Genomic DNA, 22,196 nt, shown 5'->3' with positions numbered 1-22,196 from the left:
TTTCTCTCCCAGTGGATTCTGGCAAACTTTTTTTCTGTATCCCTAAGAAGAATCTTCTTTCCTCCACAAATCCTTCTTTCCTCTTGTAAGAAGACAATTTTGTAGATTCAAGATTTCCCAACTCTATGTCTTTCTAATAGTATTTCTTCTAAATCTTTAGAAGAAAATGGTATTCTCAATTTCCAAACCCCACCTAAACTAATACCTTTTTCTTACAACACATTTCTGTCACTAACACAGAAGTTTGTTTTATTTATGAGGATTCTCTGGCTTTGCAGACATAGGCCAGAATTCAAAGCACCAATTTCTTTGCTCTCATTTGAGTAGACACAAGTAACACAAGGGTACAGCAGAAACTAAAGCACAAAGAAACTAAACCATAACTAAATTCTATCAGTGCAGAAGCAAAGCTTATATTTCCCATATTTGGATTATTCTTGTCATTTTGTTGAACCCTCTCTCTGGATAAACTACCCAACAGAGAGTTCCATTACAGAGCAACAATAAGCAGTGGTTATAATGGCAACTTAGAAAAGAGATCAGCTTTGATAATGTTATCTTTGCATCCACTCAGAGTATTATCTGGACTTCCTGCATCACAAACCACCCTTTATTATGCAACCCCAAATCGCTACAAAATAGGTTTCTTACCTATCCATCAAGATCTTCACCGACTTTGTATTCTAGGAAAGAACAAGGAAATAGAATCAGTAGTTGTCAGTCATACAGACCTCTGATGGCACATCAACTTCAGTTTGCCCAGTTCTGCAGATTTCTGGGGTGTTCCCACCACTTATATAAAATTTGTTCAGTTCATCCCCAACAATCCACCAATACTGTATAACCACACTATTTGACAGGGATCATAGCTATACAGGATCATATGTTTTGCGTATTATCAGATTCATTCTCTGCATTTTCCAAAGTTTCTCAGGTAACAAGAATGACTTCTGGCTGAAACTCTGGAATCTAGTGGCCACCATTATGGATACGATCAAGGTAGGTGGCAAATTCTTCTCAGAAAGATAATCCAGATTGCTTTTCAGAGTTGTTGTAAAGTTCATGAGAATATATGTAGGGCATTCTGAAGTACATACAATATTACATTATGATTCTACTGACACCCCTTTATTTCTCTGTTGAACTGAAATGTTGTGCGGGATCAGTATGGAATTAGCTATTCAAGCTCAATCTTTAATGGTGTATAATATACCTTAGGTTAATTGCAAAACAAATACTAGTAGTTTACACAATGCTTCTTGGTTTTAGATAGATTTGCTGTGATCTCTTAGACTTCAAAGGTGAAAATAAGAAAGCTTTTTAAATTAATCTTACAAGTTTTTATTATCTACTCTCTGAAACAACTAGCAGAAATTACTAAGCAAACCTTTTGAGTTAGGTGGAAATCCAACAACTTATCTGTTGCACCATATTGATTCTGGTCTTTATCATTTCAGCTGCAGTATATAATAGACAGACCCAGGATTCTGGAGCACAAGATTAGAACTATTGCTTTCATTTCACTATAACTTCTTGGCTTTATACATCCACTGAATGTTAATATAATGACAATCACATCACATTCTGGCATAGAATTTTTTTTTTAAACTCCCTCTGCCATTCTTCTAGTAGTCTGGCTTGGGACTCTTGCTGAATCACAATTAGGCAAAATATGATGTATCAACTCAGTTAATGAAATATTCTAGTAGGATGTAAATATCTTGCCAATCAATTATTGAGATTTACATGGAAGATTCTTTTTAATAGACAATATTTTGCCTATTACATTTTCTGGCACCACTCCCCTCTGCAGGAAGGCTGGACCTATTAGATCAGCCCACCCCAAGCAACTAATGGACCTGATTGGGTTTCAGAGGGAGCTTGGGGTTGTTCTGGAAAGTATGGTCTGACTGAAACCTTGGTGGCCGCATAGAATGGGAGAGCGGCTGTGGCTTTGGATCAGACCATGCCTGAGTGGCCTCTCCATGCCCATGGTTCCTGTAACTTTCCATGATAAGGGAACTAAAGAGGGCTAAGAGATGCCTAGAGTGCTCCTGGCAGAAGACAGGGAGTGAAGATGGTCGAACACGAGCTAGAGCCGCTATTAGAACCTACCTTGTGACAGTAAGGGTGGCAAAATGTGATTTCTCTGCCCTTATTGCATCTGCAGATAGTCACCCAGCGGCCCTATTTTGGGTGACCCAGTCTCTCCTAGTCAGTTTCACAGGATCACTGTGAGCAATATGCTGTGAATCCTGTGGATAAAGTCACTCACATCTGCTCTACATTAGACTCTAGCTTTAAAGCAGCACCAGTGGAGGCTATAGGGGCTAAGTCTTGCATGGTTATCTGGGGGGAGTTTGATCCCGTTGCACCTGAGGAAGTGGACAGGGCCCTTGCAGCTAGTTTGGCCACTTCTGTTAGATCCATGTCCCTCCTGGCTGGTTAAAGCTGCCCAGGAGGGAACGCATGATTGGGTTTGGATGGTGGTTAATAACTCCTTGAGAAGGGGGTGGTTCTGTTAGCTCTTCAGGAGGCAGTGGTGCACCCTCTCCTCAAGAGCCCATCGCTTGACCCAACTAATCTGGACAGTTTTCATCCAGTCTCCCACCTCTCCTTTTTAGGGAAGGTTGGGGAGAAAGTGGTCATGTGGTAGCTGCAGAGGACCCTGGAGGAAGCAGATTATCTGGACCCTTTTCAGTCAGGGTTCAGGCCAGGTTATGGGACTGAGATGGCATTGATCACACTCTCAGATGACCTCTGGCAGGAGCAGGATGGAGACCTCTCATCAGCCTTCGATACCATTGATCATGGAATCCTTCTGGACCAGCTTCGGGAGTTGGGGGTGGGCAGCACTGTGTTGCGCTGGTTCTCCTCCTTCCTCCAAGGTTGGTTCCAGTTGGTGTTGATGGGGGGGAGAGATCCAGTCTGCACCAGCTACTTTGTGGGGTGCCCCAGGGCTCAGTTCTCTCTCCTCTATTTAACATCTACATGAGGCCACTGGGTGAGGTGATCCAATGGTTTGGGGTGAGGTATCATCAATATGCTGATGATAACCAGGTTTATATCTCCATCCCGGGCTGCCTGAATGATGCTGTGGATGTCCTGTCCCAGTGTCTGAAGGCTTTAAGGGTCTGGATGGAGTGCAATGGGCTTCAACTCAACCCAGGCAAAACTGAGTAGCTTTGGGTATTTGGGCCTTCCGGTGACAAGGTTTTTCCATCACTGGTCCTGGATGAGCTGGCACTGCCCCAGACAGACCCAGTGCACAATCTGGGAGTCCTTTTGGACTCACGGCTCCTGCTAAAAGAGCAGGTAGCAGCTGTGGCTGGGAAGGCTTTTGCACACCTTCGGGTTGTGTGCCAGTTGTGCCTGTTCTTGGACCAGGAGGCTTTGCTCAAAGTCATTCATGCCCTTGTGACCTCTTGTCTGGATTACTGCAATGCGCTCTACATGGGACCGTCCCTGAAGAACATTCAGAAGCTTCAACTGGTGCAGAATGTGGCTGTGTGGGTAGTAAATGGTGTCGGATATTTGACACATGTAACACTACTACATGAGCTGCATTGGTTACCAGTGTGCTTCTGGGTGGAATTCAAGGTGCTGGTTGTCACCTTTAAAGCCCTTCACGGCTTGGGACCAGGTTACCTAAGGGACTGTCTTCTCCCAGTTGTTTCTACCCATTTCTATGCACCTTCTCTGCCATATGTATTTATATTGTTTTATGTTTTTATGATTGTATGCTGCCCAGAATTACTTGTTGAGAAGGGCGGCTATAGAAATCAAACAAATAAATAAATACTGTTCAAGAGGTGAAGAAACTTTCTAAACTGAGAAGTAGGCCATTTGGTCTACATGAGAAGATTTTAACAAAGAAGGCTCAGTGGAACCTTATCCAGAGTACATGGTCTGAAGCAATCTTTTTCTTCATTCATCTGCTGTATGATCTGAGAAGGTTCCATTTAGGAAATCAGGAGGAGGGTTGACTGGGCATCTCCAACTACATGGGAAATCCATCATCCTAGATAAGCTGTTAAAAGCATCTGAATCTCAAATCCGTCTCCCTAAACCTAAAAGATTTTGGTTGGGTTCTGCCCTTGGGCCACTTCACCAAAATTGTAATTGTTTATACAATCTGAAGAGAAACCAGTATTGTAATTATTTTATTTCAACTGTACAATAACTGTTATGGCAGATAGTAATATTGCTATCTTTGCCTTAATCCTTAAGACAACTTTCCTCAACCTGGTATCCTTTGAGACATGGTGGCTAAAACCTCCAGAATTTGCCCTAGCTGGCACTTGTTGCCCAATACATCTGATGGGCACCAGATGCACAGCTATTTTAAGGAACAGTCAACCGAATCATCAACTGAATCCCTTAGCCTAACCTATCTTAAAGGAATGTTATTTGGAATATCCATCTAAATCCATCTCTGTCCAGTGGCTGAACTAGAACTTCCTATCCTAAGAGCTACAAGAAATGTGGTAAGTGATGCCACAATATCATTAGAATGGACAGCGTTGAATTTGTTTTCTGTGTGTTTTAGGGTTTAGAGGGATTTAAGAGAGAAATACTTGCACCTTAAGCTTTATAGAGAGTTGACTGACTGATGTTATGCCATCAAGTCAGTATCAACTCTTAGTGACCACGTAGATTTTCTCCAGGATAATATGTCCCCAATCTGGTCCTTCAGATCTTCCATCAATGCACCAATTGCTGAGAATCCACCTTGCTGCTGGTTGTCCTCTTTTTCTCTTTCCTTCCACTTTTCCCAGTATTACAGAGTTCTCAAGAGAACTAAGTTTATATAATGTGTCTGAAGTATGATAATTTGAGCCTGGTCATTTGTGTCTCAAGTGAGAACTCTGGGTTGATTTACTCAATGATCCTTTTTTGTTTTGTTTTTTGCTTTGTTTTGTTTTCTTGGCTATCCATATTTTTTCTATCCTGCTTCTTAGACAGGAAAACCACTGCCTGCACCATTCTGATGTTTGTATATAAAGATACATCCCAATATCTAAATATCTTTTCCAAGGCCTTTACTGCTATTCTACTAAGTCCTAATTTGTAGTGGGTATTTCTTGACTGCTGTTTCCCTTACTGCTTATAGTTGATCTATTAAGGAGAAGCTATCCACTACTTCAATATCTTCATGGTCAAATCTAATGCTGTATCCACTGGCATTAGTTTGGTCTTCTTTAATCTTAGTCCCATTTTTTTCACTGTGTTCCTTGACTTTCATTACTAGAGCTTCCAGATCATTTTCATTTTCAGCTATCAGGGTATTATCATCAGCACAGCACAGATTATTGATGTTTCTCCACCAATTTTAAAACCTCGCTCATCTTCTTCCAAACAAGCTTCCCTCAATATATATTCCACATATAGGTTGAATAAGTAAGGGGAGAGTATACAGCCTTGTCTTACTCCTTTGCCAACATGGAGCCAGTCTGTTCTGTCCATATTGTGGCTTCCTAACTTGAGTATGTTTTGCATGAGGACAATGAGATGTTCTAGGATTCCCACTTTTCTAAGTATATTCCACAGCTTGACATGATCAATACAATTGAAGGCCTCTCAGTAATCAGTGAAACACATATTGACTTTTTTTTAAAGTATTTTTTGGCTTTCTCAACTATCCAGAATGTATCAGCAATAATATATCTTGTTCCTTGACCTTTTCTTAAGCCAGCTTGAATATCTGGCATCTCCCTTTCCACAGAGGGTTCTAATCTGTGTTGGATGATCCTAAACATTATTTTGCTCGCATGTGAAATTAAGGATATTGTATGATAGTTTGTACACACTGTTAAGTCTAATTTTTTTTGGTATTGGTATGCAAACTGACTTCTTCCAACTGTTGTTTTCCAAATTTGCTGGTATAGCTTGATTAGAACATTTACTGATTCTTCTTCTATTGCTTGCCATATTTCTATCGATATTCCAACAATTCCTGCAGCCTTCTGACTTAGTAATGACTGGATCTAACTTTATCTTCTAGTACTAGAGGTTCTTTTAAGAAGAGAATATCTTCTAAGATATCTTGGATGTTGATATTTCTACTGTTCAGAATTCCAGTATACTTCTATCTTTGTTTGATCTCCTTTGAATCAGTTACTATCATAGAAAGTTAAGGCACCTGTTGTACCCCTCAAGTCCTCTCCTATGAGAAACTCTGGCTCAGGGTGTAAAAGGGTATATTTTTTGCCCCTTACAACTCTCCCGGCCCATAAGGCACAAATAAAAAGTTAAAAAATTTCAGCCTTGCACATTTAGGAAGAGGAAACTCTGGGGCCAAAATGGGCTCAGAGGAACCAGGGGTTCAAGATTGATGTGCTATGTGTATTCAAGAATATGGTTATCACATTGCTGATATTCACATGTCACTGCTGCTAGTTCTTTTAGGTAGCGCGGGACAGTGTAATTTAGGGGACCATTTTATCCATGCGAGGCGGGTTGGGCCAAGAGATGATGACCCATCCAAATTCATCCAAAGGCTTAAAGCTAAGAATGTTGTTATATTATGAACTTTTCTTGCTGTATATTCAGCAACACCTTGGCTGACAACACCATATATAAAATAGGAGTTTAGCACCTGTCCAATTTAAGTCATCTGCTCTACTTAAACTAAAACATATATTTTGTTCATGAATATTCATACACAAGTAAGAAGGAGCTCTAAGAAACTATTACTCTACCAAAGTATCCAGGTTTAACATTTATCACCGGTTAAGTCCTTAGTCAATGCCAAGTGGTTAAGATTAACCACACATTTGGATGTCCCCATGGTTTACTGTATGGTAAAATGAAAGGTAAAATAGTTCTCTGCATGGGTTCATTTTCAACAACCAATAACTTTAAATCCCACTGTTAATTTTGACAGCTAATTCTTCATATGCAGAAACTGTATGGGTCTTAGCTTGGAACGCTGAATGTTTTCATCCATCCATGAGAGCTGAGAGTAAAGACCTGTAAAGACCTGTCCTACTTTATGCCAGAATTTTTCTATCAGACTTTGTACCACTTCCCTTATTACTTCTATAAACCATTTTTTTTTTTTGCATTCTCATACTTTGTGGACAAAGTAGTATTTAAACATGCAGAAACAGTGACTGCATTTCTATATCAAACAGGGAAACAGAATAACAATTGAATACTCTTTTCCAGAGGAACAGATATTCTTCCATTCTCTCTCTGTGCAATAAGTTTGCTTGTTGCTAGAGAAACTTCAACAGTACTAAAGATAGAAGCCACACCAAAATAATAAAACAAATAAAGCTATATCTATATCTATTCTAAGATAAAATAGTTTTGCCAGGTAAATCTGGAGGATTCATCAGGGTAACTTGGGAAAAACAAACGCAAAGGGATGGAGCAGGCATATGCAGGCTCAAAAGGGGACAATGGAGAGAGGGGCGAAAGAAGGAACTTCTATTTCCAGGATGGGAGACAAAAGCTGGAAATGAAGTTACAACTGTAAGCTTGATGCATCCAGTACTGGCTTGAAGTGATTCTTCTAAGCTCTGAATCCTTCCTTTATTCTACTAAGTACTCAACCCAGCCCTCTCCTTCCCCAAACACACTCCACTTCACCTTCATGAAGTTGATGTCTTCTGTCTTGTCATACATGACCTGAACAGAGCTGAGCAGTTTCTTGGCTTCCTGCATGCGCTCACTCAGATGCAGCACCTGGGCAGCATTCTCATTGCAGAATTTGGCTTGGGCCTTATCGAGGATCTCCATTGTTTTGCGCAGGTCTTCATCAAGTATCTGATGCATCTTCTCATACTGTAGGCGCACCTCATCCTTCAGCTGGCTCACCTTCTCCTATTAGTATAAAGAAAAAAAAGTGCCCAGAGTCAATCTCCCTTCTTATTTATTTACTATATCATTCATAACAAGTAGTGGTGGTAGTACTGGATACAGAAAATTTATTTTAGGCAATTTTTACTTTCTCTCTCTCTCTCTCTCTTTTTACACAAGGTCACTTGCTCTGCTCTATTGGGCTATATAGATGTTATAAGAATAAAGTTACTTCAAGATGTAAATTCAACAGAGTGGTCAGGGCATGACAATGCACATCTTAGCAAACGGTCCCAATCAGCTATGAAGAGTCTGCAAGAAAATATTTTTTGCTTTTGCCCTTGATCAAGATTGAGCCAAACTAATCCCAGGCCAAGATGGCAAGGACCGCATTCCAGCAGTGTGCAGGGCTTCTTTTTCATGCAATTGTTATATGTAGATGCACCCTTCCTAGTCCCAGTTCCTCCACTATCCCATGCAAATCTGCTAGGAGAAGGATATTTTTTCCACTTAATGCTCAACTGAACCATGAAAGTTATTTTATTTCTCATATGCAGTGGATTAGAGATAGGCCTTCCCCCATTCCAGCTCTGAGAGAGGAAGTTGCACTGGAGGACAGGGACTTAAGAAAGAAGGTTGTAAGGCACATGGGAAGCCTCTATAGACCAGTGGTTTCCCATGTTCATTCCAGGTCATAGTAGGAGAGATTGAAATGGTATAATTAAAATAACATGATAAAGAGCAGTAAATAACGCCTTTGGTTAGGATTCTCTAATTGTTCCATGCATGGGGGAACAATAATATATGACTATGCCATCTATTTTGTAGGGATTCCAAAGACTATAAACCTCCACTGGAAATTCTCCTATCAAGGGCACTTTCTTGATAGATGAACTGCTTCAGAGTTCTTCTTGGTTCTAGCATTAAGAGAAGTAGGAAATTAAAGTTACTTCAACCAGGCGCTTGTCAGATTCCAACTTGTACAGCTGCTCCTCAATGTCTTGCTCACGCTCTTCCAGACGGTCTTGCTGTTTCACCAGCATCTTCTGCAAGAGAAAGAACAGGTGGAAGAAAGGCTGTTAAGATGTTTTAAGGGAGAGGAAAAACTTGGGAATCAGTCTGAAGAGGTATACAATAATTACAAGGAATGCTGAAAAGCTCATGAAAGACTAGTTCACGGAAATCATCTTCTACTATTTTTTCTGTAAAAAGTAGCTGGATGATGGTGGCAACCCTAGGTTTATATTTCAGTAGTTAATCAGGTATAAATGTGAAAAAACGTTCAATTGCTTAGAAGCAGGGAAAATAAGTGATTTGTTCTTCCCTTCACCATCACTGCTTCTGTGGTAATATACTATGAACTAGAACCATACATATTTTAAATGCGACTCTTATTTGTTTAATCAATCAACTTATAGGCCACCTCAACTGCAACTGCAACTCGATGGCTTACAATGTATAAATAATTAGAACTAAAAAAAGAACAAAGAAAGAGAAATCCAACAAAGAAAAATACGATTGCTAAGAACCACGTTGAAGAAAGACACATCAAAATCATAGATCAAAAATCTGGGTTGCAAATCACCTGCTCCAGGACCTGCTGAAAAAGCCAGGGTTTCTGAAAACACAGCAGGGTTGGGGCCATGCAAACTTTGGGGGAATGCTGCTTCTCTTGAGCCCCCAAATTTCCTCAAACTCTTGAATGCCATGCAGACATTATTAAAAGACTAAAGAAACGTGCCTTCCTTTTTTTCCAGTGCTTCTAGGTAAAAAATGAACTGCCTTCCCAGGATCCATATGTAACCACCTTGTTACATAAGGCCTCACTCAAATCATTTATTTTATTTTATTTTTTTTTGTAAGCGACAGGTGTGTACTGGGGGGGGAGAAGACCCACATTAATACATGCACACAAATCTGAATATTTTGCCAGTCTTTTTATTCTGAAATGGACTTTTGCATCCTCAGTTGCTCAAATCTTTGCTATGAGCTATCTTGCCTAACTCTTTTATCTATACTGTATTTTGTTTAAGAAATAAAAATAAAACTTCCACCCAAAATAATTTTTCTAAGTCAAAAGTGCAGACTAGCTGTTCTATGCATATTAGAGATTGTATAAATACTACAGCTATATTAACAAGAAATTAAAAATAATAAATACCTAACCATGGAAAAGCAACCTTAGATTCTTTCCTTTGTATTTATTTCATCCTTACTGTTATTATGATCTTATTTTTCACCTTCAAAGTTCTTGCAATTCTGAGAATATTATCACTCCTTAATTTTTTAGAAATTGGGTTATTTCTGAAATGCTAAAAACTATTGTGTAAAGCAGAGAATTTTACTTTGGGTATCTTAGCTATCTATAGCACCTTTTAGGAAACTTCAATATAGACATAAATAATTGACAGCATTTTACATCAAATTGTCTAAAAATTCCTGACAGTGCATAATGAATGCATGCAAAGAACTAACTGCAGATAAGGCCCTTTCTAATCAAAAAGCTGTTTCACTGGATTTTTTGGGCAGGGGAGGGGGAAGAGACAAAGAAAAGAAAAGGTTCCTCACTGATTCAGAAGGCATTGGACTTATGAGAACACTTTAGGCAAACAGGTCTTCAGATAAGTAAGCTTCCTTGTTGAATGTAACAGAGAACGTTACTGTAATTTCAGACAAATGAGCTTTCTGTGATAATGAAGAGCCAGATAAACCAGTCTTGCAGAATTTCTGCCCTTTGCTTCAATAAGCAGCTTCTGCATAACAATAAAATGCATACTTTGATTTCAGATAATATTGCCCAGATATGCAACTTATTTTTACATGATTAAGGTGATTTCAACTGTTGTATGAACTGTCTACTTTTGACCACTTATCACCGAGGCAACTGCAGTTTACTTCTCTGCCCTACTTCCATGGAGATGAAGTTGTTTTATTTTTATAACCTTATGAAGATGGCTAGGCTGAAAGACACTGACATGTCCAAGGCCACCCAGGGAGATTCTTGTCAGAGTAGATTCAAGTCACCCTAGTTCAAACCCAGCACTAAATCCATTACATCACACTGGGAAGCATTCTCATAAACTAATTGTTATTATTCACTAGATAAAAAGGTATCTCACCTAGCTGGCAATAAGGATTAAGCTGGTAAAAGTTTAGCAGCACAGACCCCTACATAGCTCAAATAAAAATGCTGATGCCATACATGAAAAAGTCTATGCCACATCCTACAATTTGTCATAAATAGTTTGTGCGAGATAACACTGATGGGTTTGACACAATGCATTTTGGCATATTGAATTTGTACAAGGATGTGTCTTATAAGTAACATGACTTCTAGATATCTATGGAGAAATGACCTTCACATTTGATACTTGTCTGCAGTAAGCATATGCATATGTAGTCTAAGTAGTGTCATATTCATTCATTGTGGTCTGACTGGTAGGTATCTGAAATTTGGCTAGGGAAATTTGTGAAACATAGATTAGAGAAAAAGCTGAACAGGATAGCCCTCCAAAGGTCAATATTTATCTACAAAATTTGCAACCCATTCTGCCTCCAGAGAACTCAGAACCTGGACCCATGGAGATGGCACCTTCAAGAAGAGCTAGATCCACTAAGCTTCCATAGTATAAATTTATCATGTGCTCTTTTGACTATGTTGAACTGATCAAGAATGAATTATGCTAAATAAGTAAACATCTGTACATTTCATTTCATTCTCTCTCTTCTGGCCACCTCCTCCGACTAATGAAATTCAACTGACACTATTCAAGCTGAATTCTGCAGTGGGAAATCGTTATCAGCATCAGCATCATTCTCTGTGCAATACTAGAAGTTTTAGGCAGTGATAAATAAAACAGATTATTTAGTTATCTTATTTGTATGCTGCCCATTCCCAAATGCTGGTGGTGAAACTTAGGATGGGAAAATTTGCATTTAAAAAATAATCCAAACCAGGGCTATCATGTAATTAAAACAGTCAATACATTATTTAATTTTAACCATTTAAATCTACATAAATTGCAGAGAATCAGCACCAAAGATCATTATAAATAGTAATATTTTCTTTAATTCTTTTTTTAGACAATATATTTAGATGTGACAGCACACTAGAAGATGCATTCTCTTCTGTGGACAAGAAATATAGGATAAATCTCCTAAGAGGGCACCCACCATAGTCAGCCTTCCTGAGCCAGCTGTCTAAGCTAACTGGGGATGATGCAATTTGTATTCTAATGTCTCTGATGAACAACCCACTTGGAAAAACTATTCTAAATACTTAAGTTTAAAATAAACTATTTCTTCAAAACACTAGGCAAAATAGTTATGTTTCCTACTTGAGCTATGTTAGTAATTGGTAACAAAATCTCCAGGAACTGGAGATAAAGGAGACAGCAAAACATTTTAATTTAACACAAACTCTTCACATTTCTAACCTTTGGGGAACCAAATCTCACTGTATAGGTGACTGCATATTTTTCATTATCAACATATTACAAAATATACTCTGTTACCGTTTCAATAGAAGTGGGGGAAGTGGGAAAACAAGCCAACCTAATTTATCAGCCCCCAAATGGTCTTCTATTGGGGGGGTGTATTCCCCCCATTCCTATCCATTCATTCTCTGGATGGGGAAATCTACCTAGCTTCTCCCCTACCCCACCCCAATGAAACTATGAAGGCAACGAAGATCAAGGAGAAAGGTTAACTGGTTAAAATAGGCAGATGGGGGCAACAGCAAAGACAGCTCTAAAGGGATTATTGCTATCATAAATAGTCACTTGAGGTTTATAATCAAGGAATTAATTCTGGTCTCGAGTAGAGAGAATCAATTTAAGTGCAAGGAAGGCCATCTTCTCTATTCCAGTAAGCAAAAATATTGGAACTCTTCCCTTGTTTTCATAGTTTCCTGCAGGTCTAAGGCACCTTGAGCCCTGTTATTATCTACAGAAGTTGGGATAAAATAACTGAGGGCTGCAGTACACCAAATAAAACTGCTTGCAAAACATGCCTCTAAAGGAGAAAAGTATTCATTTTTGCCTACTTGGGGGTGCTTACCTAGTTCCCTCTAACCTACCCTTTAAAAGACTTCACTAAAGTGATGCCACAGGTTTCACTGAGGGATCCTCAAACTTTTAAAAGGAGAGCTGCATTCTGCCTGGGCAAAGGTGCTCAGTGCATCCAGAGCCGCTTGTAAAAGCTCAGCAACTCTGCTAGTTTATTAAGAAAAGCTAAACTAAGCTTTGTGAAAGGCTTGGGTATGATTCAGATAACATCAGTGTCCCCAAACAGACAGGAAAAAAGCCATGTACTGTTGTCCATTCAGCATCCATTTAGAAATGTGAGCTGAGTAGGGTGCAAATGCTAGAAGTTCCTGGCCTAGTTTTATTCACTTTCCTGTCAGTACAAGTCAAGAACTGAGACTTTTCGCATTCCTCTCACCTCTTCCTCATTAGGGAATGGGGACATCCCACATTTGGCAGACTCCTCGGCTCTTTCCCTGAATTGAAACACTGATGTGTTGGAGTAGGACCAATGGCATTTGCAGTACACATGAGCAAAGCTTTTAAATAGAAAATGAAAGATTTAAAATAGACCAACAAATGCGGGAGGCACCAATGTGAAGCATCTGCAAATCTATCACTTTTCAACATCTATGCCATTAACTGCTGAAAACCAGAGATTACTTTCTCCCAACCTGGTACTTTTTCTGGATTTAATGGGACTACAGCCCCATAATTCCCAACTAGTACATAACTATCTATGGTGGCTGGTGGGGATAGGAGTTGTAGTCTAACACATCTGGAGAGAACTAGGTGCAGGAAAGCTGTAATAGACCCAGGAGAAAAAAAGAGGCCCTTGGTATTCAGCTTACCAGTAACTGAGACCCCCCTGAATTTTGAATATCCACCATTGCTGTGACAATATTTTATCCAACAGGGTTAATGGGGCAGGGGAGCTTTGGCTGCAGGGGAACCACTTCTGCACCTCTTTGCCTTCACTATTCTACGGCTGTCCTACTTGACCACCCTAGCACAAGCAAGACAAAGTGCAATGAGTCCATTTGTTTTTTTCAGGAACAGGCTAACCCCTTTCTGTCTCTCCCCAATGCTGACATTTGTACCTCTGCATATCTGCTTTTGAGTTTGGCAATAGGGAAGGATAGGGTGCAAACATCTGGAGATGGATGTGATAGGAATTCCTTGTCCCTTAAATGAATGAAGGAGAAATTTAATGCATCTTTTATGCAGATAAGAAGGAAGACTTCCTATGCCTTCTGTTTGAATAATCACTAACATGGGAACATTTATAGGTGTCAATGACAGTAACAATGAATATGCTCCCAGGTACAATAGCCTCCATTTTTTAGTGCAGCTAAAGTACGATACAAATATTCCAGAGTTTTTAGATGGACACAGATTTCAAAATGCAACCGGATGAACCTTTTGGTCAATTATTACTAATTCTGAGACTTCTTTGGTAATTTTGAATAATACAGGCAATTAAAAAATAAGGTTCAGTGGAGAATTTTGCAGTTTTTAGGAAATCTAGTGTCCTATCTTGGTCTTAGATTTTTTTCTTAAATAATCCTTCCACAGGAAGTTTCATAAACTAATTGGGATAAAGAGTATTTGACATATGACTAATCAGTATTTGATACATCCTTATATAGATGATAGCAAGCAGAACTCAAATTCACCATCACTGCCACAAACCCTTTGTATATGCAGCAATATAATGTACTAAATACCTTTTGTCTCATTTCTTTCCAGAAAGAATGCAACATTTTCTGTCAGACAGCAAAAACAAAATTGAGATTTGTTGTTTTGCCACTATGCGTTATTCTTTTGAAGTTACCTATTGGAATGAATGTTAAGTTTTAGTGCAGTCATTGGAAGTTCAGGATATGTGTTAATGATATGAGTTCAGAGTAAGCAGAATAAAAATATTTTAAATTAAAATGAAATATTAGCTCAAAAATTCTAACACTAAACTGTTGCAATCAATCACAACTATTCAGAGAAAGTGAAACTGGAAGTAGAGGCTGTCTTGACAAATGAAGCATCTCCTGTTTCTATCACTAACCCGCTAATATGAAAGCATGATCTATGTCACTGATTCAAAAAACTAAAAAGGAGTCAAAGATCTGAGAGGATCAGTTCCAATATTATGCTGAGATATGATTTTTCTTATCTCCCCTGATATAAATCAAGCCAAATGATTCATCCAGTTCCATTTATATAAAATATGGTGAGCAAGAAACCCTGGAAAATTTACCAACAAATCAAGATAAAAGGTAACCATAACCCATTGATTCATTATCTAGGTATTTGTTTTCCATTCTGACATTCTGAGTTTATCAGGGCACCCTCTAACAAAGCTGAATCCAGGAATGTTAATGCTCATTCACAGGAAAAATAAAAAAACTTACTTCACTTTTTAATTCCCTAATCACAAACATAGATAGTACGTGCTCTCATTTACATAGCCACATGGAAACTGCTTTTAAAAAAATCTATAGACACTTTTTTTTTTGGTTTCAATATGAATAATTTGTTGCAAGATAGTGATAGTTGCCTGTTACAAGCTAAAAAGGGAGATGACCATATAATCAAACAAATGAAGGGAACACACATAAAAATTATTATCCAAGATTGCCCTTTCACATTCGTACTCCCTGAATTTAAGAAACTTTAAGCAAAACAGAGATTTCTCTCACAACAGAAAGCTGTTATTAAAAATAAAAATAATTTTTACAATGTAAAACTGAGACATGTGGGCCTTGGATAAAGCACATATTGCAAAAAATAAACTTATATTTCTCATCACTGTAATTAACCAAATGTATGACAAGCCATGGCTCATAAACATACTACTCATATACTCTAATTTTAATTTTAGAACTGTTAACTCCCATGTGAGAGCTAGTTATAACTAGAAACAATGGGATCAGAAACTTATTTTTATTTATCTACCTATTCCTGTGGCAAATTGCAAGACTTGGAAAAAAGGGCAATGTAAATGCTTAGTATAATGCTTCAATTAGACCACGGCAGCCTTTCCACACCTGGAACTCTCCAGATATGTTGGATTATAACTCCTACCACCCCAATTTACTGCCAGCCAGTGCTGATAGGTATGTCAAGTTCAACAGATCTTGGAGGGCATTAGGTGAGAGAAGGAGAGACTAAGAAACAGTCACAGCAGCTCACTCAATGACAGGATTAATTTGTTGACTTCTTCCTTATAGATCATGAATGATAAATCTGTTTTATCCCTTAGCAAAACCATATCAGCTGAGAGATACTACAACATTTACCTTCAAAAGACAAAGCAAAAGTTGGAACTCTAATCAAGGTAACAAGCAATCCCTGGCTTGACCTCTACAAAAGTGTTTTGAGGTTTACATCCCTACCCTGCACAAGCCAAGGTGGCTAAATGCAACAGAATACTTTGCTGCACTTAGTAAAATCTCCCTTAAGTTACCATAGCTGGTTCCCTAGCAACCAGTGATACAATGGTAGACAGGAAGAATGTGGACACAATTCTACTGTCTGAAAACAATAGACCTCTAAATGAAAGGAAGTACTATTCTACTTCCTCAGAGCTGCTTTAGCTATTGGAGATTCCAGTTTCATACTGATAGGGATTTGGAGACAAGAGCCATTCAGATACATTCTACAGACTGTAACATGACAACACCAACTGCCTGAACAACCTAATTCCATCTCTTTTTCCGGCGTCCAATTTCAATTACAATTATTTTCAATAATTTCATGATATGTTTTAGCAACAGATAATAGTTTTGAATACCACATAGACAATCTGACAAACACTCACCTATCCCTGCCTGTTGTTCCAGCCTTTTAGATGCTGTATGGCTGTTTTAAGTGACTCTTTTTGGTTAATAAATCTCTGATTAAGAACTTTTTATATTCACATGCATATTATGTGCTGCCTTGAGATTTCATTGACTTAAAAGTGGTATAAGAACTATTTTAAATAATAAATAAAACTGGCCATTTTGAATTATAAGTAATATATTGCAGTGCTTATGCTGGAAAGTGGCTTTCAACAGAAACTTAAGCAAGTTTGGCTTTCATTTCTGCTGCAGACTTGTAAGCAAGAAGGCCTTCCTTGCTTACATTCACTGGAGTGCAAGTATGATTTTAGTCTGGAAGCTGCAGTATACAAAATGTTTCTGTATGGCAAATGGAGCTGATTATTAACTCTGCTTTTGGGCAGCATCAGATTCTGGGAATATTCATACAATACCTGTTATAAGTAGGTAGGACTTTGTTCTGACTACATTACTGCAGGAATGGATTTCAGGAAGTGACTGTAAAAGTAAAAAAATAATCTCCCAAATCAGTATCATTTATAATTATACGTTTAATTATTTCCAAATATGTACAACTAACCATTTGCAAAGGTATTTTAACATAAACATTTCCACCTAGGAATTTAAAGAAAACAAATAAAATCATGTGCAAGAACAATTTTTTCCAGCTCGGGTCTTAAGGTAATTTTAAATTACAATTCTCGGAATTCCCAGCCCACACAGTGATGGCTGATTAGAATCCTGAGCATTCTATAACCCATGAATTAGAAGAGAGTCCAGTTGGGAAAGGCAGTCTTAGAATGATAGTTTGGCATTTGCCATGTTCATAAACATTACATGTAATTTATGTTAATTACATGCAAATAGAAATCTCTTCAGCTGACTAAAATGCCATATATTTTCATATATATGTGCAGGAGCTCTACCAAGAGTTTTCTGTTGAAGAGTTCGTGAAATACAGGCTAACCTCATGGCAACCAAGCAGGAAGAGCTGAATTTGGCTGGGGCAATTCAGGGAACTTCCTTTCCTTAGTCTAGTGGCACAAAGCCAAACCAAATGAGATGACACCACTGAGGAGTAATGGAGTCAAGTGTGCTGACTACATAATTTAATGGGCCATAACTTTAAGTCATGCATGGTAAGACCAGGATAATTAAATTTCATGCTTTAGAAATCCAAGGTCAGAAAGGCGTTCCCAGATCCTTACACTGTATGTTGCATCACCCAGTCAACTGTATAGTTCTTCTCAAAAATTTGGGCTGGCCAGACATAGAAAAAACTCAACAGCTGCACTGGACTTGTCATTTTCCTATGGAAGAAATTCCTGTTGGATTTTAAGTGGAAACTATCACAAAACAAATTAGCATAAAGATTGTGTAAAAAAGCTTGTTCATTTTTCCATCCTCTTTTGCCAAACACTAATCCAGTGACACCCTTCTGTTTTTGCTTCCAAAAGCTGGAACTCAAGAATATTGAACACTGAAGAAGCATGAATACCACAATGAGATTTGGGAATGCTACCACAAAAATTGCCCTGCAATTCAGACTTTGTCCCATCCTTGTTTTTCTTGTACAGTAGTTGCAGCCACATCCTATTCTTAGTTCTCCACAGAGTCCCCTCTTCCAAGTATATTTTTGATACAGAGAAACAGAAGGAGATTATTTTGTTTATAAAGAGAAATGTCAAAATATAGAAATAAATTATAAGGCAAAGAATCCTTGATAGAAAATTAGCATATGTAAAATTTCCAGTGGATTCCCCAAGGGAGAAAAAAATTCCTTCATAGAACTGATAATAATCAAACTTAATAGAAATCTAGGGCACCCCTCTGAAGGGAAATATTACAGATTTTAAGATTAACATACCATAGAAAACTCAACTAGTTGCTGTTATCATCTAACAAGATGCTTCCTGGCCATAATGTGTTCTCAGACTTGGAGCTCTCCAGATATACAGACTTCCAAGTGCCAGAATTCTCAGCAGCAGCCAAGTTTATTCTGGGAAAAAAGGCTAATACATCTAGAGATTGGGGAAGGATGGCTGCACACACCAATTACCCAATAATCTACATAAACAGTTTATTAGTTAATAATAATCTATTTACAGCAGGATGGGAGTAGAGTAGAATGAATGAGATTCAGGAGGAGGGGAGAGTGACCTTTGGCTTCTAAAACCTGAGTGCCATCCTTCAACTCTGCTACTGAGTGCTTGGTTGATCTTATTCAAGTTCCTTCTCAAGGACACAGGAGAAAAAAATAATTAGCATTATCTGCAGAGGCTCTAGCCAGTTGTCATCATATCTCAGTTTGAAATAATGCAGAAGAAAGAGGTATCAGCCCACTGAGACCATGGAAGATTTGATATTTTTGTACGTTGCCATGGAAGAGATCTGCATTTCTTTTCCAGCAGGTTGATTTTTCTATTTGCAATTGACACTTTCTTTTGGCACCAGCAGGATTATTTCAAAAGTAGTACCTTGAATACTAATGATGAGTGCGGCAGCAAGTGATGTGCTTCCAAGGACACACTCAAAAGATCCACAACAAGGGCAGGTCAACATGTGAATGCCTTTAAGAACAGAACATTTGCGGGAGGGGGAGGCAAGAGAGTCAATTATGTACCCTTTTCCTATTCCATACTCCTTTCCTTTGAAACACTGAATTATAACTAGACCCAGAAAGAGGCAGGCCCAGAGTTTTATATCCCAAGCATGCATAGGTGGCCTAAGTACAATCTAGATATTTTGGACTATAACTTTCTTAGCCCTTGATCCACTCCAGGCTTGCTTATCCTTGCCATCAATATTCCATTGTTAGCTTCCACTATTAATTTTCACATTACACTGATTAGTTCACATAGAGGAAAAAGATACCTTATGGTTTAGCTTACTTGCTTGTGCCATATGGAACTTTCTGTTCCGAACTGTTTTTTCTATTTGTGGTATAATGTGACCCAGATCCCATTGGATGAGTGCAAAAATGGGGCAGAGAGAGAAGGGGGAGAGGTGACAGCCCAGGTTCCAAAGAAAAGTTTGCACTTGGATACCTCTGGGACCATCTTTCCACCTGGAGTCAGTTTAATCCTTGCAATCACTGAGAGAAGGTGTGCTGAGGGTTCGTACCCTGCAAATGGTGAGGGAAGTGGGACCCAATGATGCACCTTCTCGGGGCAGCTTCCATTCTTTAGAATGGTGTTTTTCAAACATGGCAACTTTAAGATGTGTGGACTTGAACTCCCAGAATTCCCCAGCCAGAATTCTGGGAGTTGAAGTCCACACTTCTTAAAGTTGCCATGTTTGAAAAACACTGCTTTAAAATGTCCTGCCACTGAATATTATAAATGCCCTACCCCCAGCCTTTAAGAAAGCTTTTAAAAATGCATTTGTTCTCCAGAGCATATGGGTGCTGATGGTATAAGAGCTACTCAGATGAGTTAGACTAAATTTTGTTTGATTCAAACTGCCTTGAGTCCTCTGCTGAAGTAGACAGTAAAATTATTGTACAAATGCATAGTTCACTTTCTAAAAATTCCTTGATTCTCACCATTCCATGTTTGTGCAATCACCTGACACAAGAAATCCCAACATATTAGTTCACTCGCGTTTGTAACACATTCAGACATAGAATTTTACAATCAATCTATATGTACAGTAAAACTACACAACCTGATGGCACATACATAACTGTACCACATCAATGTCCAGGTTGGGGGCCGAGTGCTATTTTTGAATGCTTTCCCACACAGAGAACGGCCTCTTTGTTCCTAGCATGTTTTTTAATGGCAGGCTGCTAAAAATGCAGCCACAAGCATGCAGTCTGAGATGGAATGCTCCAGATTGTCACACAACTTTGTTGCACATTTGGGTCAATCCTTGTTGAAGCAGCTCAGGAAGAATATGGTTACAAAGGAGAGAAAGAGGATGGCCAACTAGAATACATATAAAACTTTACACACACATACACACCCTTTCTTTCCTGCTCCTACTTGGGGCTGGAATTCTGCATTGTGTTCGCTGCAGTTCTGCATAATAGTTATAGCTTCCTCCCCCGCTCTAGGGGAAAGAAAGTGATACTGACCACCAAGGACCTTGTCTCTCAGATTCTAATTAGATTACGCTCCCTCGCGCAGCAAAACGAGTGGAATGTTGCCAGCCATAAACGCCCAATGCAAAGGCCTGCATCAAACTGCAATCCATCTATCCTAAGGCTATGTGGGAAGGCAGCTTGCTCTGGCCTGGTTGCCATGGCAACAGGGGGCGTCGCCATGTGCATTGGCTCTGTAGGGGAGCAAGGGGAATGAGGTCAGCAGTATGGCCTCGTCAATCACAGCAACATTAGGCTGGTGGCCAAGTGAGCAGATAAGTGGCTAAAAGAGCAGACCTTATCCTCTGCTAAGTAAGGAAAAGAATATGCTCTATTGAAAAGCAGCTCAGAGAAAATTGGAGGGAGGGGGGGAGAATGACAACAAATCAGCCAGCCACTCCTGACTTACTTGCTGGAGCAGGACCAAGAGTTAAAATGAGGGAGTGGAGTGGAGGAGATCTTTTCCACTCACATTTCCCAGATGGCCCTGACTAGCCGTTATTCCTGAATTTGGGGTGAGGACATCTTACACTTTCACATCAAGGGCTCCACTGTACTGTTGCCTGTTGATCAGGAGTGTAGAGTAAATGAGGCTACACTCTATGCACACTCATCCAGGATAAGTAAATGTGCCAAGGATCAGGCTATAAAATGGAAATACACAGCACACTTACCTCAAAGGAACTCCCCATTAAAATTAATAGAGATTATTTGGATAGGACTACCAAATGTGGACTGCAAATTCTTTTTTTTTTTTAAAGATACTTAAAAGCACAACCATGAAAAAGAGCAGAAAAAGAAGTATGATCATCTATTGATGATCAGAAAAAAAATCAGTACTTGGCAGCAAACAGATACAGATCCTTAATTCTTTGTTGTCATCTAGTGGTCATCCAGATTTCTACAGCCTAGATCAAATAGTTATTTCAGGAGTTAGTTTGAATAATGTGCATGGAATGGTGCATGCAGATAAAATGTTATGCAAACAATAACAAAGTCAAAAATCCAAAATAGCTATGCAAAAGTTAGTAATTTGTGAATGAGAATTTAGAAACAATCACCTAAAAAGGGGTGGCAATTCATTAGTTCTAACCTGGCCTTCTAATTTCAACCCGGCCTTCTCTGAGTCTTGTAAAGTCTTGCCCTTCAAACTGCTCATACATTAAAACAAGCAATTTACCACCTGTAATTTAAAACCATCTGCACAGCAATATGCCAGGAATTTAAGGTTTACACCTGCAAGAGTTCAGTGAATTATTCAATACCTCAATCCAAGTACCCTTAAAATGCAACACTGCCTTGAGTTAGAAAGCCAAGAACAAATATCTTTGGGGCAATCTACATGAAGATTTTAATGTCATATGCTATAATATGGCTTATGTTGCCATATCTAAGGCTGATCAGTTGGTTTCCTGTCTTTAGAAGCAATTCAGTTTAATAGAGAACATATTAATACAGTCTTAG

At 38.8% G+C, this 22,196-nt stretch overlaps 1 protein-coding gene across 4 annotated transcripts in view; it reads right to left on the bottom strand.

Annotated features, from left to right (window-relative positions):
- The window catches only part of TRIM8 (tripartite motif containing 8), a 56,919-nt gene that overhangs the window by 5,606 nt on the left and 29,117 nt on the right, over positions 1–22,196 (bottom strand). For all 4 annotated transcript variants that reach the window (XM_007421034.4, XM_007421032.4, XM_088132565.1 and 1 more), the window contains 3 exons: positions 8,757–8,852; positions 7,597–7,830; positions 652–683 (listed from right to left, as the gene is read on the bottom strand). In XM_007421034.4, coding sequence (XP_007421096.1) covers positions 652–683; positions 7,597–7,830; positions 8,757–8,852 — 362 coding nt within the window. The remainder of the gene's footprint in view (positions 1–651; positions 684–7,596; positions 7,831–8,756; positions 8,853–22,196) is intronic.

The sequence above is a fragment of the Python bivittatus genome, unplaced genomic scaffold (assembly GCF_059951505.1).
Source record: "Python bivittatus isolate LINGU-HERP-01145 unplaced genomic scaffold, Pbiv_v1 ctg000980_np1212, whole genome shotgun sequence".
In the NCBI taxonomy this organism is placed as follows: Eukaryota; Metazoa; Chordata; class Lepidosauria; order Squamata; family Pythonidae; genus Python; species Python bivittatus.
The sequence above is the reverse complement of the archived record's forward strand: the minus strand, read 5'-3'. Positions and strand labels throughout refer to the sequence as shown.